Source organism: Sinocyclocheilus grahami, unplaced genomic scaffold (genome assembly GCF_001515645.1).
Source record: "Sinocyclocheilus grahami isolate Dianchi unplaced genomic scaffold, SAMN03320097.WGS_v1.1 scaffold897.1, whole genome shotgun sequence".
In the NCBI taxonomy this organism is placed as follows: domain Eukaryota; kingdom Metazoa; phylum Chordata; class Actinopteri; order Cypriniformes; family Cyprinidae; genus Sinocyclocheilus; species Sinocyclocheilus grahami.
The window spans coordinates 33,526-51,431 of NW_015506076.1; the positions used below are offsets into that span (position 1 = coordinate 33,526).

Here is a 17,906-nt window from a genome sequence, read left to right on the forward strand (position 1 = left end):
TTTTTTTTTTTCCAACAAGACCACAGAATGCAACATTTAGTCAAAGAATGGAATTTTGAGTCCTGTTTAAACTGCACGCCTCCTTTTCGTTACATTGAAATGTCTTTTAAAATGTTTTTTTTTTTCTTCTTGGTACATATTCTGACACCAATTATCTAGTAATAAATTATTAATTAGCATTTCTCATATGAAAAATGTACAATAAGTACATTAAGTATTTTTTTTCAAGAATCTATTTTTGTCTATTAAGTGCCAATATGTTTCATAAAATTAATTTACATTTATAAATACATTTATGCCATTATTTTTCACAAAATTTGCTTGTTTTATATTAAACATTAAATTCTCTCATTATATGATTTGTATCATTATATCATTACATTCCCAATACTATATTTACAAACTCTATATTTTGTGTTTAATTCCCATCAGGCAGTTTGGTGATTTAAGCTGCTCTTCATGGGTGCTTCATGTTTGCAGAGAGCGAAACACATGCAGGCCTCCATTCCGGTCATCCTGGATATCTAAACACCAAGTCCAGGCCTACAAACACCTCCTTTAGCACAAGCCTTACAATATCTCTCAAGAGACTACGCAGCTCTATGATGAACCAGAGTTTTACAAATGAGAATGCTGAGTTTAAGGCTAATGAAGGACTGTTCTAAAAGAACCATTTTGTTATTTTCATCAGAGAATAATACTCTTAATAGCAACACTGACAGATGTTTGTCAGCGCCTCATCAACAAAGCCTGGAAAGCCATTTTAAACATCTTGAAAACCAGTGTATGCTTTAATTTACTGCTTTGAGCGAGTCGAGTCATTTGTGTTTACAATACTGGCCTTCACAAGGGAAGTTCTCACGGTTTAACAGGAACTTCAGAGATGGATCTTCACTGCAACTTACCGGCTTCACAGTTCTTGCAGCAGAAGCCGTTGTGAGGGTACTCCTGGTTCTCCACGCAGATAATCTGTCTTGCTGTGCGGTTCTGGAGGTCTCCTGCAAGCCCAAGCTCTGCCGCTCCATGACCCACATGAATCAAAGCAATGATAATAGGGACCTGGAGAACGGGGGAAAAACAAAATGAGATTTTTCAATATGCATTCATGATGACTTACAATTCATGTATCATCCCAATGGGTACTTGGAAAGATTTTGGTTTTACTTTGTTAAATCTGTAAAACAGAAATGATGACGTAAATATTCGAAATAAAAATATAATTACTATTTTAGAAAATATCAGGATTAGGTTTGTCAGTAGATTAATTGTGATTAATTATCATATTTAATGCATTTTGTAAACACACTGATTGCATTCAGCTACTTCAGTTGAACTAAAATAAGATAAATAAAATAATAAATGACTGTCGTAAACACTTCAGACAGCAGATGTCTTTACTCCTCTTCTTATTAATATTATTACAAATATCACAGGAATAAAGTCGGCAAATGACTGTTAAATGTCTCATCTGGATTTCATTCATAAAATAATTTGTTGTTGCCGTTGGTGCAAATGAATAGGTATTTGAGCTTTACTTATGGGGCTGTGGGGGTACAGAAGACAAAAAAAAAAAAGGCTGGGAAGAACAGTAGATAAGAGGTTTCTTCCAGAGAAATACCAGTTTTGTACTTTCACACGGCTGCAGAGTTGTGCTCTCTCACACACATTTAGCCTTTCTTTCTCAGTTCCAGAGGCAAACAGAGGTATTCCGAGTTCTCATAGCTGACCTTGTGTGAGCAATCTAGCATTTAATTCAAACCATCTGATGTGCACATCTGCAGAGCAAAGCAAATTAACAGAGCAGGAGAGAGTCTTTTCCTGGACCAGAACCAAACAACCTACCCTGACAAAACTCTAAGTGTTCTATGGGATCCATGAAAATACCAGTAAACGTTTAAAAAACAATTTCTCAAATGGTGGGAAGAAAGTAAGCTCCGACAAGGTCACAGACAACAGTGCAAAACAATGCTAAATGCAAATAAAAAGCAACTAATTATATGATTATACATATTTAGGACAGCAAAATAAACAGGCAACAAGTCCAATAAAATGTGTAGTTGATGTAAAAGGTACACAAATAAACTCAACAGTAATTCATCTGTCATTTGGACAAGATTCTTTTGATTCATTCGTTTAATATCTATCAAAAATAACTCACAAACTCAAGTTACCAATTTGAATCAGTCTGTTGAATCCTTCACGGAATAAACTCACTGAATCCATCAGTGTTGGTTACTGAAACAATTTGACTCATTTGTTGCTACTTTTTTGCACTTTGAGAAATTTAAATCAGTATCATTGTTACAATGAAAGGCTTACTGTCCATATGACAATGTATATTTAAAACGGCACGTGTACAACAGATATTTTAAAGGGGTCATATGATGCGATTTAAATTTTTCCTTTCTCTTTGGAGTGTTACAAGCTCTTGGTGCATAAAGAAGATCTGTAAAGTTGCAAAGACTAAAGTCTCAAATCCAAAGAGATATTCTTTATAAAAGTTAAGAGTCAGCCACACCTACCTAAAACGGCTCGTTCTAACACGCCCCCACATCCCCTTTAATAAACATGTATTATGCTACCCTATACCAAAACTGCATGTTAATATTAAACTCTTAAAGGTACAATTGCAAAAACATTTGGAACATGGTCTGTGGAAAGTGATCATGTAGAACTAAATTATGACTGTTTTGGTGCAAAAATCCTTGACTAATATTATATGTGGACTTTTGGGGGTGGGGGTGACCAGCAAATGTCCCCGTTGCTGGTCAATGGCCAGTCAGTTCGGTATCTCCGTTTTTTTGTCTCAGAGGATAATGGGAAATGTAGGCCGTTAGATGGAGCCGGTGGTGTCAAGTTGCTGGTGAGGTGTATAGCGGTGGTGTTGTGTGCCTGGGAGAATGTGGGTCATTTGAAGTGGTGGCTCTAAAGTGTGTTGTTTAGCCGTAAATGAGGCCTTCTCATTGTGACATGCTGAAAGGAGGGAGAAGAAAGAAGGGGTGCCTCAGGGACCGAGTAAAGTGCTCGTCTGAAGTAGAAGACCCCTACTCCTTATGCACAGTCCATACAGAGCTACTGTTGACTCCCTCTCACACACACACACACATCTCTGTCTGCTCACAACGACCCCCAAATATCTCTTCTTTTCTCTCATTTGACTCACTCACACACAGGCATACACACACAAAGAAAGAATGAAAAGCAACCACCCTATCACACTCATTTTACTCTTATACACACACACATATAAAGAAGAACCCTTGCCTCTAGTTCTCTCTATCTGCCACACACATTGGCTTTATTTGAACATATCTGTTAGACACTCATTCACCATATGGATGTGCTCTGATACACCCACCCACCCACACACACACCTCTTTTATCTTGAACACTTTGCATTTAAATGAAACCTCACGGCTCTATCTAGAGAGTAGGGTTGTGCTGCTTTTCTCAGTAGTAAGACATAAGTCATTTAAAAGTGCTAATTCATATCACAGAGTAAATTAAATTAATGGTAAAATTAAATGGTAAACCTGTAAAATCAAAACTTGATGAACAAACTCTAATGGGGTGTAATCTTTTAGGATAGTGTTTTTAATTTATCATAATATTTTAATATGTAAATCGCCTCTGTTGTGATTGGCTAATCATTGTTTACCAATATTGATGAATTCTGAAATATGGTTGTTCACGTTAATTTGCTCATTATTAATATGCAGGATGTGACTTAATCATGCTGATTTCTGAACGATTTGTTTTTGTAGCGGTGTTCGCAAAAGAATAATGCACTGCATACTGTATACTATTTGTGTAAAATTGTAAATAATATAATACCAATTCTAATAGTAGCATGCTGCATTGTTGTTTCAAAAGGCGATGCTGAACATTTAAAAATTTGAAATAAAACTTTATATGAAGACAATTTGAATAAGTCAATAAAAATTACTTTCATCATAATGACATTGTTTTTGAAAGAAGTTACTTATGCTCACTAAGGTTGTATTTATTTGATCAAAAAAGTAAAAAAAATTAGGGATGCACGATATATCGGCCACCATATCGGTATCGGCCGATAAATGCTCATTTTTTCTGTTATCGGTATCGGCCTGATAAGAAAATTTGGAAAAAATGTGCAGCAAAATTGTGAAATAGGCCTATTATTACAACTTAAAATATATTTAAAAATTTTTTTTTTTATATTTTAAATAATTTTCTTCAGTGATGTCAATGCTGAATTTTCAGCAGCCATTAATCCAGTTTTTAGTGGCAAACGATCCAACAAAAATCATTCTAATATGCTTATTATGTGGTCAATAAACATTTATTTTAAATTATTTCATTTATTGGAAAGAGTCATACTTTTTTATTTTCAGATGAATAAAAAGTTAAACAGCATTTATTTGAAATAGAAATCTTTTATAATGTCTTTGCTGTTACTTTAGAACAATTGAATGCATTCTCTTATTGTATTAATTTCTTTAAAAAAATGTGTATGTATATATATATATATATATATATATATATATATATATATATATATATATATATATGCTAAATATGCAAACTTTTCAATGATAGTGTATCAAGTTGAGTGCATTGCACTGTGGGACACACTATCGCAGGGATCATACACTACGCATTTTTTTAATTCTTCTGAGCATTCTATGAATGCAAAAAATTGCATGCTGCATACTATATAGCAAAAGTAATATGGTAGCATTCTATTCTGTAGCCTTTGATTCCATGTGCCTTTCAATGTTTAGTCAATAAGTTAAGCTACATTGCTGGTGACAAACTGCAGCAAAACTTCAGATGTTGACAGTGTAATATTATGTACTAATATTTGTAGAATAGCAACTGGGTTGCCAAAACAGAAGAGCAATCAGAGAAGACATTCCACAGAGGAGAAAAGCAGAATGCTACTTGTAAACTAGTATCAAATAGAGCCGAACAGCTGCATTAAGACACCACAGAGGACCAGAGGTATTAGAGAATACGGTGATACGTGCTATAGTGTGCAACACAACCAGTAAAATTAGGTTCTCAACAGCTACTGCATTGTCAAACCTGAAATATCACAACAGCCACAGTAAATCAACTCAAAAACAGAGCAGAGACTCTATTCGGGGTTGGAGATGCAATGTTTGGAACTCGGAGGAGGGTACAATGGTCTTCTTATTGGAAGACAGATTGAGTATATCTGCCTTGAGGGGAACCAAGATGGCATTGAGTGTCCACACAGACAGTAAAACCTCTCGAGACAATGAAATAAGTGCGGGCGAACCGATGCATGTGTGAGAGTTTCTTGAGCGAGTATGTGTGTGTGTTGGGGGGGGGGGGGGGGGGGGTGGTATTGGTTAGTCTGAGACAAACTTTGGCTACAGTGGAGCTCTCTGGATATCAGCCATGCCTTGTTGTTCTAAGGGAGTTTCCTGGATTGAGCAGCGCTGTCGAGCCACACTCTCTCCGCGCTCACGTCAGACTTTCCACAGACGTTCACATGCACACACACGCACAATCGCACCATTTAGACGCAGCCGTCGGGAGGTGGGGTCAGAGAGCGACAGCTATGGAGTGCTGGAGGAATTTGAAAGGAAAAGGAGAAGGGGACAGATACAATAGACGGAGTGTGAGAAGCCGAGAAGTGGTGCAAAACGTAGGGCAGGCACATGCGAGTTTGGGAAGGCATGGCAGAGAGGAATGACGAGTGAAAGAAGAGAGATTCCTGACTCCGAATGGACACACTGAAACCATTCAGATGAGTGGAACATTAAAAGTCACACTAATGAGCTACAGTACTCGCTCTTTTACACCCAAACACACACACACACACCGTAAAGACTGAATTTTCCCAGATGGGATGAAAGTACAGGGTGAAAGACACGTATCAGTTGCTGCAGCCAGAAAAATTAGTTGCTGCATTAATGTCCGACACCTGTTCTGGCCCCCTTGGCACATGCAAACCCATCTGGGTCAAAGTTCACTGATCTGCCAATGACATCACCCACCAATGACAGTGGAGCCTGTCTGACAGACGTCTATGCCAAGCGCTCGTTAAAAAGCAGTCAGACTTTTTCCTGACTGCGTTTGTGTGTGCAAATGCTATGGAAACTTCACGTCTCCATGGCGACACGTCTACCTCTGATCCCAGAACAGGTGGTCTTTTTTTCGTTGGAGAGGCACGGATAGGGAGGCTGTGGGGGCACAGGGGCAGTGACATCACTTCCTGTGTCTGCACATTCCAGATCTGGTGAATCACTGGATTTCAGAGTGGCACGAGAACTAACTGGTCAGCTTTCTTGCTGACAGCTCATAGTGAAACTATTAGCAAACAAGAAACAATGGGCGTCATGACATGGCTTGCTGGAATAAAAAAAAAATAGTTTTGGTGCGCTTCTGCAATTATAGCCACACCTTTTGAAGATTTTAGTAAAAAAAACAGCGACTTCCTGATGCTTATACCTCAAAACAATCTTATTTAAAAAAAAAAATTCTGCTTGTTTACATTAATTTTCATTGGCCCTGACACAAACTACAAACGTAATCATTTTATGAATATTAACTGTATAAATTTTATTTTTACAAGAATTTTATTGTTATACTAATTTATAATTTCTCATTTTAATATTATTTATAATTATACACAAACATGTTATTCTTTTTTTCATCAAATATTAAGTTTGCTTACATTTCTTTAATTTGGGAGTTTTCAGGAAGACAGCAATAAAATAGATATTGATGCCATGCATAGCAAAACAATATTAACGAATGTATATGGCAAGATACCATGATAAATAAAAAATTAATTAATAAATAAAAAAAAATAATAAAATAAAATAAAACACAGCACTGACGATATGGTGCAAGTCACAGTTTCATCAACCAGCCAGAACTCACTTACATTGGCCTTGTTTTTGAGCCCTGACAAAGTCTCCTTAGTAAAAAGAATTTAAAATGAATAAAAACTGTCAGATGATGTACTTACAAAATATGTAACTTACATTACATTACTTACATTTATCTAAAGTTTTGTTTGCTTCACTGGATTTTGTGATGCAAACATCCAGAAGACATTAGCGCCCAAATAGAGACAATTTAGTAAAAACTACAATCCAATCCGGTCTCAATAATTACACAAAAATACAGATCTTACGCTAATAATTGTAACTCAAACATTGTTTAGAAAACTAATCTCATCTGAAAAAAGCTTTTGTGGACCGGTGGTCTGGCTTTTACGAGCTAGCGCTGCTAAAAGTGAACTATTGTCTCCATTATCAGTGCTTCAAGACTATCCCGATAAACCGCTGGTGAACCATGACAAAAGCGTCTCAGTAGCGGAGGGATGCGGGTCACCCACTAGGCATGACCAGTTGGAACTAAGATAAGACCAGAACAAACTCAACGCAAACTGGCTTCCTGCTCTCCCAGGCAATTCATTTATACAGGAGGAAACGGCAGTGAAATCTGGTTCCGACTTCAAGGTCTCCACTCGCTTCAAATCGAACTTGTGCATTTCAGTTATCTCACAGAACATCCTTCACAAATAAATGAGAAGGAAACACTCACACGCACACATTCACAGCATCCAGACAGCCAGCGGTAGGGTTTGGCCTGTAATAGGTGGTCAGGACATAGACCAACATGGTAACCTTAACCTCCTAGATGAGAGTCCTCCAAACCCACAATCACTTTGCTCTGGCAGCTCACCAGCGTGGCGCGTTCGGAATGGAGAAGACGCCCTTTCCCTTCTGTCTGAGTGAATAATTGTTGAATATGCAAGGAATGACTGGTGAAGATGATATGGAAGTAAGATGCAGTTCAACTAAACAGCAGTATCCCAGATATCAGAAAGGAAGTTGACAGCATTTTCAAGTGATAGAGCTGGAAAAGAGACATAAACAAGAAATCTTACCCATAATTAAAAGAAAAACAGGTTGACCCTAACACATAGTGGCTCCACATAGGCACTATTCTATATCTATATTACTGAATGAAAGGCAGAGAAAGAATGAATGAGTTTTGCTTGACTGGCTGACCACCAAAGTAAACGTAACCGAGAGCGGTGGTCACAAAAGAGCTCATGAATGAACCGGTTAATGCCAGTGGCGGCATGCAATAAACAACCAGCACACAACAGTTCAAAGTAGCCTTTGGCCTGAATGAAGGTGCTAAGTGTGCTGGCTTCCTTTGCTACAGTTAAACAATCGAGTTTACAATGCTCGCTGCCAGCTCTAAACTATTAGACAAGAACATGCAATCTTCATTGTTTAAAAGTGCCCGTTTCCACATGTGGACAGGCAACTGTACGTCTCTCTATCTCTTTCATACACACACACAGACAGACACTCACTTCTGGCACAATCTTGGCTAGTTGACAATAGGGTCTCACAGGTTTTATTGTTTGGAGTTACAGTACGATAAGGCCGTCAGTTAATCACGTTTGCCGCATCTGTGTACGTGTTCAATTAGGGCTACATCCGTACTACATGCTGTACAGTGCATTTCTTTATGTGTAATGATTGGAATTGACGGACAGGCAGGAGTTTCCCCCCGTACTTAACAGATGATTTCTATCAGAGCTGTCGGTTAAGGGACGGCACACCATTTTTCATTATTCCCAGCGGTCCGGAACAGGAGCCTCATGGAATCATGTGCCTCACATTAACCGCAGATTACAGTCTTTTACACATTATACTTACATGATAAACATTCTGCACAAGGATACAGGCTCATCGAGAGAGAATGATTGATAGGGAAATATTTGTTTTATTTTGTATTTTTTCCAATGATTTTTGATAAATATTAAGTTTAAAAGAACAGCATTTATTTAAAATAGAAATCGTTTGTTATGCGTCTTTACTGTCACTTTAGACCTATTTAGTTAATCCGTGCAGAATAAAAACATATATAATATTACTCATTTTATCCTGACATGTACTGATCTCAAATACTGACATTTTCATATCAAATCTGTGTACAAACCAAGGGGGAAAATTAAAGTAAATCAGAAGAGCGAGGTTTCACCTTTGTATTAAGTTTACGGGAATGAGATCACAAACACACAAAGCTCTGCAACATAGCAAAATTGCTTTCAAAACATTGCATACTTTAGTGAGGCCACAGCTGCCCTTTTGATGTAATATGGCAGTCACAGACATACTGAAACTTGTGAACTCTACATTAACCACAGATCATGTGAAGGCACACACACACTAGCATCTTGGGTATATACGAGCGTGTGAAAATCTGTAAATGGCTCCTCTCGGGGAACACAGGAAACAGTCAGACAATGTGGAGGCTTCATTTGGAGTTCAGCTTCATGCTGGGCCACAGAAAAACACACACGGACAGTCTTTAATGGGAGTTCTATGGGTTTTTGGCGACAACACGCTGCACAATCATTTACCAAGCATCTAATCCTTCAAATAAACCAATATATTCTCCTAAAAGTGTTAACATCAAGTTTCACAACTATTTCAGTTATATCACAACCCCAAACCACATACTGAATGACAGAATGACCCACACATTCTGAAACCTCCATCCCAACAAGTGTGATTTCTCAGTCCCGTGGAGGTGATGAGGGGGGTTTTGAGCGAGCCCTCAGCCTGAGAGATCAGGCGGGCGGCCTGCTGTCCTTAGAGTGCGTGGGAGGATATTAATAGCCCCAGAAAGCCACGACAGCACAGTCTTCCACATTTCAGATTTCCTGTGGCTTTTCTGTCTTCTGTTAATAAAGAGTGCAGTGAATAGCGACCAGACAGGACTGTCCTAATCTCTTTCCTTTAGAGAGAGGAAGAGAGGGTGAGAGAGACAGACAGACAAAGACAATGAAAGCAAAAAAGGATAAAAAAAAATAAAAAAAAGTGATTTACAGTGCACTTCCTGTTTAAAACCACATCTGCGGATCTGCACAATATACAAGGTACAACCGGTGAGATAAAGAGACAAAGTTCACACCACCATTACAGTTTGTTTGGGAACTTGAAGTCTACAAGAAAAGACTAAAAATGGGTCCATCCACATTAAAATGTCTGACTAGCAGTTTAACTTCCAATTCACATTCCTTATATTCTTCCCAAAAAAACGTATATGTCTTTAAATACCCTAGATAGCATGCTTTATGTCTCACATTACTGGTTTGGGCCCCCACAAGCAGAACATCTGAAATTATTTAATAAAGTTACATTAGATTTACCTAAAGTGTGACGCATTTTCTTTTTTTGGCAAGTAGTGTAACTTCATTAGGTGGGACAAATGAGATAAAATGCCACAGAACAAAAAAAAAAAAGTTTAATCCTAACAACAGCCAGAGTAAAATAACCTCTACCCATCCCTGCCAAATTGAATTAGCATTAAATATTTCCATTTCTTCACAGCTCTTTCCATGGAAACCTCAGGAGGTAAATAGCTTGAATATGCGTCACAGATCAAAGTCTCATCCAATGAAAAGCTTTAAAGCCTGGATGACTCAGTGACTCTTCTCGTCGACAACCCCACTGATTATCAAAAACAGGTCGAACAAGTTTCAAAAGGACTTTATTGGTGGTTGCAATCACCTTTGCTCGTCAAGTAGTTAATCTTTAAACTACTGTATTGTTATCAAAGGAAAAGATGCATCAATTTCAATTCATCAGCAATAATAAATGCGTAAACAACCCGTTTTTTTTTTTTTTTACTTATCCAAGACAATATCAGTAGAGTGGTATATAAATTGTGTAAGATGGCATTTCAAGCTTGAAGAACATATTCCCATGACATTAGGCTAACGCCACGCTGGGTTGCCTCACTCATTAGCTAGCCTCAGCTCAGTAAGCTCACATCAGACAGAGGCTTTGTGCTGAATGCCTTTCCCATCACTCACACAAGCAGGAGGTTCAGTGCCAGACGCTGCTTTTTTTTTTTTTTTTACGCTGAATGCATTCTTTGACCTATTCAAGGTGAACATTAATTCAGGCATCTGCAAATGTCAGGCTAAAGTAATTCTAGAGATGTAAGGTGTTCGATTACACAGGATTAAAATAAGGTAATGTTAAAAAAAAAAGAAAGAAGTGATTTAAGAAAAATACATCAATAAAAAATAAAATGAAATAAAAAGTCTAAAAACTGCTTCAATGGAGCTGGTGCATAAAGTGATTTAGGCATTGTGCAAAAAATATTGCATATAGCCTCTCAATTAATACAAGCCTAATATAAATAAAACCAACCCAGTCTCATGGCAAATACGCACCTGGGGGAACATTTTTGCAAGACGCGAAATACGTAACAATAAGTACATATCACTGCAGTTTCCAAAAAAATGAACACTAGAGGCAGTAAAACGCCGACACCTTTTAAATTATTTTCACACAGAGTATGATTTACAGAGTTTTGATAAATAAAGCGTAATTTTCGCACAATTACTTGAAGAGTATTATGTTGCGACTTCAAAACATTTTTAATATGCTGGGAAATTTGAAAACTGATGCTTTTGAACGTTAGCAGCGCACATATCCAGCTTCATATTAATGGGCTTTCATAGACGATAGGCTTGTTCGGTAGCTCACGGAGTACGGAGACGTACTTGAGAGGCGAAGAGCTCCGGTTCGAATCCCGTGTAACTACGGTTCAACAAAACAGTTCAAATCTGCATATAAGAAAGTTAAAATGGCACGGTTGCATCAAAAAATTAGTTTTTATATCAGTTTTGCATTTGTTAACACTATCGGGTAGGTTTAGGGTTGGTTTGGTGTAGGGAATATTTCCAACACGATAGAGCATTAACTTTTAGCGACAGTACCCGGATATTTGAATTCTGAACCGCCGCAATACGTACCTGAAGAAACGCAATAAAAACACAGCAATACGTACCTATATCAACGTAATAAAAACATGCCAAGGGTGACGTATTGAAACCGTGTTTTATCGCCACTCAGTGGACATTTCTCTTTGAAACTGCGGCGAAACGTGCAGTAAGGTACGTAAAAACGGTGTTGCAGAAATGTACGCAGAGGTACGTATTTTTATGAGACTGGGTTGAATAAAACATAAATATAAAATTGATAAAATATACAGAAATATATTGTAATGACAGTTTAAAAAATTATAGTTTAGAAACATAGTTTAATAAAATATTCTTAAGTAAAATTGTTGATTTTTTTGGTGGGAAATTAATCTGAGATTAATCGATAAATTAGTCAACAGATTAATCGAAATAAAAATAGTTGTTAATGGCAGCCCTAATAGTGTTATCATTTAGTGCATTAGTCCATTTATAGAAACTTAAACAGTTGCTCTTTGCTCCCTGACATCAATAGCAAGATGAGATTTAACAGGAACACTCCCATCCACACGGCAAATGCACATGGAAAACATCTGCAAGGTGTGACCAAGCTACAAAATGACACTATCCATCGCTTAAGTGAGACATAACACCATCATCTAATTTCCTACACTCAAGCACACACCCTAATTCAAGCGTGTTTGCCACAGTGGCAGGTTACCCAATCTGTGATTCACCTGTGGATTCTTGGGAGGAGAAAACATAAGAATAAAAGAGCAAGTGGGTGTTTTTTTTGGAAGGAGGAAGGATGGCCAATGACTGTTCAATTTTAAGTCAAACTGATGGGTAATTATTGTTTGAAGACACTGGATAGGGGGTATGTGTGAACACACACGTCTGGTTTACTATCCTTGTGGGGACTCTCCATAGGTGTAATGGTTTTTATACTGTACAAACTGTATATTCTATCGCCCTACACCTAAACCTACCCCTCACAGGAAACTTTCTGCATTTTTACATTCTCAAAAAAAAAACTAATTCTCTATGATTTATAAGCTTGTTTCCCCACCTCAATTTAGGTCCCCACAGTGACACGAGTCCCCATGAGTCGGTGTGTATTATTCAGGTTTAAGTCCCCACTAGATGGGTGCACATGCGCGCGCGCACGCACACACACACACACACAGAAATGCACACTATTAGTGTTTTAACTGGAGTCAATGGAGGTTGAATAGAAGGGTAGCTGAATAGCAGGCACATTGTAATATATGTAACACATCTCTCGTTCAGTCACTGAATCTGGGTGCAGTGACCTGTAAGGTGTGGCCACCTTAGAAATAAATGAAATACTGACAGATGCCTCACCTTTCCTGGGAAGAGCTAAATGGCAAAAGAAACAAGCCTAACCACAAACCCACATGCTATCAAGGTGCTTTCATTTCGACTGCAGATAATATTTCATTTTGTCTCCCACTACTTGAACTTTTTAAAGCCACACGACTTTAATGTCAGAAGGAGGATGAATAAGCTGAAAATGTTGCACATGATTTTATGACTCACGAAAATGTATGCTCTCCCAACTTAAATGGATTTTTATTAACATTAAGTTTTAGGTTAACATTTATATGTCTATATCTTAGGTCACATAAGTATTTCACCATTTTTAAACAAGTTTTTGCCTCACTTATTAATTGTAAATGGTCATCATGGTCAATAAGCCATTTTATTGGCTTTTATTAATTGAGAGACTCCAGAATATTTGCACTTTTAAAATCCTAAATATTAAAAAATAAATATACAAAAACTAAAATCTTAAATAAACAAAAATATTATATATTTAAAATATAATATATATCTTTTTAAAATAGATTTGGTAAAAAGTATAACAATCATTAAAGAATGAGCTAAACGCTCTTTAAAATCAGTTTTGATGATTTTGATGACATGTCAAATTGCATGAAAGTCAACGTCCTAAAGCATTTCATTTCTACTTTCATGTGAAACAAATTTCCCTCATTGAGACAAATAAAGTTTAAGCAGCAGCATCACATCTACTACTTGCATCAATATGAGTTTAGCCTAAAATCATTGTGCAAAACATTCTCAATTAATATAAACCAAAAAACATAAAATATACAAAAAATGTTTTATATATACAAAAAAATATTTTTGTAAGCTCCATGCATACTAATTATAAAATAAAAAAGGGAAAAAAATGGCGAGTTCCCTGAAGCATTTCATGCCAACTACTCATCAACATAACAACATCCTTATATAATAGCCGTAAAGCTTGAGTGCAGGATAAATGTGCTTCTCATCTCAGTATAAACACTTCTGGGCCTTGTTTATTGTGGGTAATCTACAGCATAGACTGACAGATATGGTACGATTTCCAAAACACACACAGACTCCCACACATCCACATCATTCTGATTACTCCGATTTGATTATGAGTGTTGCATTTAATTGCAACACAGAGACTTCCCTCTTCCTGTCTCCTCGTAAATGTGAATTCTACAAACATCTGACGATGGAAAGTGGCTTTAAAAGGCTCCTAACGAGCAACGGGATGTCGACTCCGCTCTGGAGTCTTTCTTGTGGATCCCGAGGTATATAGCACATGTCCTGTTTAGATTCCAGAGCCGCTTAGAGAGATACCATGCACACTTAGCATACTCCGATAACATCGAAGACATGTGAGAGGGTGTAAAAAAAAAAAAAAAAATTTGAGAGGGGGAGAGAAATCTGTGCACAAAGTGAAAAGAAACAGTATATATATTTTTATGTTCCTAAGAAATCCCAAGCACAACAGAAAGAAAGTGGAAAGACTTCGGGTTCGGGGACCCCAGCTTCAATTGTATGTAAAATGTTTGTGACTCTGTGTAGAAAAAGTATACAAAGATCTGATTCCTGTCACTGCCATCTTTGTGGACAGGAAGTTTACAGTGGGAGCTGTACGCCTCCGTCCACCCCCTCCCCATCTGCTCTCACTGGCCCAGGAATGTTTGAGCTATGCAGACTGGCAAGGATGAGCTATCTTCATCTAGTAACCAGCCAACCAGAGCAGACCCATAACTTAGCAAAGTTTACAGCGTGCATAAACAGTCGTGTTGCAAACAATCTCTGCCCTGTCATTTCAATAAACAAACATGGGCTTCAAAGTAGGGTAGTTTACTTAGGGTTCATGGGAATGAGAGGCTGTTGAGGTAACAGTCAAAGTTACTAGTTAAGATGGCCATCATTCCCTTTGATGACTTCATCATCTAATTTACTACTGATTAAATGTGCCAATTGCTTCTTTATACGAGTATGTAAATACATAATACATGCATTTACACAAAATACACTTAAGTTCAATGCAACAACTAACCTGTGTTTTTCAATATGCTGCTTATGGAAAGGTGTGATTTTAAGTTAAACATACACAGTGTGAGCCAAGTGTGGCTCTGAACTCAAGGGAAAGTTTTAAAGGTGAGTCTCGGCATTCAGTCGGTGAAGCGTTTTTATAGTGCCACTTTTGGCAAAGCAGAGCTGGAAAAACCAACAGAAGGGCAGTGAATGGCTCTTTCAATGTGGAATAAACTTAACACTGGCACTACTCTTAGAAAACTCTCACAAGGCAAGGTTCATAAGAGAAGAGAAGACTGGGAACTGCTTTACTAGCTGAAATTTTCGATAATTGGTTCAACTGATATTTTTAACCAATACTTCCACTGTTCAAACCAATATGTCACTATTTGGTGGGCCTATAAAAACAACACTCAAAAACAGTATTCAAAAAAGTTGATTATTTAATAATAATAGCCATTTATTCTTACGTGAATATAATGCATCTTATCAAATACTCATTTGAAATAAATGAAAATAAATTCCAATTAATTTGAAATAAATAAAAATATTACTACAATTTCTAATAAGCAATATAATTATTATTAATAATAAAACATTTATAATGCATATTTTTATTGTTGTAGCCTAATGATCATTTAGTTATGGTGTCAAAAATCAGAAATGAAAAATAAAATAAAATCTGTTGCATATCAGTTCTCTGTACCGAAACCTATACAAAGCTAAATTATCAAAGCAATATTGTTTAATCAGAATCGCTTTATTACCAAGTATGTTTACACACACAAGGAATTTGACTTGACGACAGGAGCTTCCAGTGCAGAAAATACATGATAGTGCAGACATACATAGGAATAACACAGTAGGGATGTAATATAACACTAACATAACAAAAAAAAAGAAAAATTTAATAATGTACTATATACAGAAATAGAAGTATAGGAAAACATGTAATTGTTTAGATAAATGTACAGATATGTTTATTAGTGTGCAGATATGTTATTTACAAAGTGTGCAGTTTATCTCTGTAGTTTATCATAATTATTTTTTTTTTTAAACACCACACATTATGGCTGTCTCAAAACCTACCTAGACAACACTTCTTGATATCTTGGGTGCACTGAATAGCCAAAAATGTTGCCTGGGTAGGCAGATCACTTGAGACAGTCTACAAGCCTTACTACTACAATGACGCTCAAAACTACACATGACTTGTATTACCCATCAAGTGTGTATTACAGGTTTTCTGATATTAGTCATGAAATCAAAACTCGATATAAACACATAACACTATGTAAATATTTAAGCTTTCTGCACATTATCCCTATCCACTTTCATATTTGAGATAATAGGCTACAAGCCTTTCACGTGAAATTAAAAATTAAAATGAAAAAAAGACTGAATTGACTGAAATGATGTTAAAGAAAACCAAGGACACATTTAGAATAAAATACACTTGGTATGCATCGAGAAGTCTGATAAAGCAACGCATAATCATAGAAAATGACTTAGTAACATTCAAAGCGTTATGACCGATCACACCAGGGATTCATTTACATGTTTGCGACAAATACAGAACAATGGTGAGACAACAATGAAATAATCCAATACTCTGAAAAATATGCACTGTTTAACCAAACTACCCCCAGCAGAACCCGTGAGATTTCTTACCATGACTTCCATCGTTGTGGATTTATCCATCCTGTAAGGATGGCGTGTTTTCCCGACTCTTCCAACTACTTGATGATTCTTTTACCCTCCGGAAACAATGTTTTCAGAACAAACTATTAAAAAACGTACATCCAATGTTTGACGGCCTGTCAGAACCGAATCATTTTCGGCTGCTTTCTCGTGGAAACGCGGTTGGTGTAATGCGACGCTTCTCTCTTGATCTTATTGTCAAGATGAAAAAGTTAGACGGAGTTCGGTGACGTCGCGTGACGTCACTCTCCCTGGCCAATCAGAGTGAAGAGATCTCGACTAATGAAAGAGGTGGGATTTGTAGGTTACTGTATTACTACTGGGCCATTCCGATTCAATTCGCTACCTTTTAAGCAGTGGTGTATAAAGTACCTGAAAGCCATTACTCAAGTAAAAGTACAGATATCTTACCAGAAAATGACTTTGGTAGAAGTTGAAGTCACCGTTTAGAATATTCCTTGTTTAAAAGTCTTAAAGTATGTGATATTTATTGTACTTAAGTACGAACCGTCTTTTTTAAATCTTAAACGTACTTAAGTATTGAAAGTAAAAGTACAAGTAAATGCAAAATGGAAAAGAAGCAAATAAATAATATACGTAATGTTCATACACAGCTTGAGAAGCAGTATTGTGTTCAGTTTGAACTCTTTCTTAGTGTCTTTCATTCCAACATAAGAAAACATTTCTGGAATCTGCATCTGAAATAGCATTTAGATGTATTTACACAGTTTAATGTAGGCATATCTCAGAGGGGACATGGATGCATTTAACCTGCAGTTACAGATGAATAAATAATGTTTTGTTTTTAACATAAAACGTTGAATACTGTTATTTGAAACGAGTTTAAAACATAAAAAACTGTCGAAATGTGAAATTAAAACCACCAGTAGGTGGCAGCAAGTGACTGTTAATGAGTAAGTCATTGAGATTCAACCGATTCATTCAAACGACTGATTCATTCAGAAACAAAGCATTTGACTGTGTTATTAGGCTTGTTTGAGATGCGCCTCGCCTTGCCTGAAATGTAGAGAAGGGTATAACCGCAGCACAGAGATCTCCAAATGGGGGCGGGAACTCCAAAACGGGGTGGGAGCTC

At 37.0% G+C, this 17,906-nt stretch overlaps 1 protein-coding gene across 1 annotated transcript in view; it reads right to left on the reverse strand.

The window, feature by feature from the left end:
- The window catches only part of LOC107563912 (tumor necrosis factor receptor superfamily member 6-like), a 28,449-nt gene extending 11,443 nt beyond the window's left edge, over nt 1-17,006 (reverse strand). Inside the window, exons 1-2 of the mRNA XM_016248893.1 lie at nt 16,781-17,006; nt 906-1,059 (exon numbers count right to left, since the gene is read on the reverse strand). Coding sequence (XP_016104379.1) covers nt 906-1,059; nt 16,781-16,810 — 184 coding nt within the window. The 5' untranslated portion in view covers nt 16,811-17,006. The remainder of the gene's footprint in view (nt 1-905; nt 1,060-16,780) is intronic.
- Nucleotides 17,007-17,906: the final 900 nt, after the last annotated feature.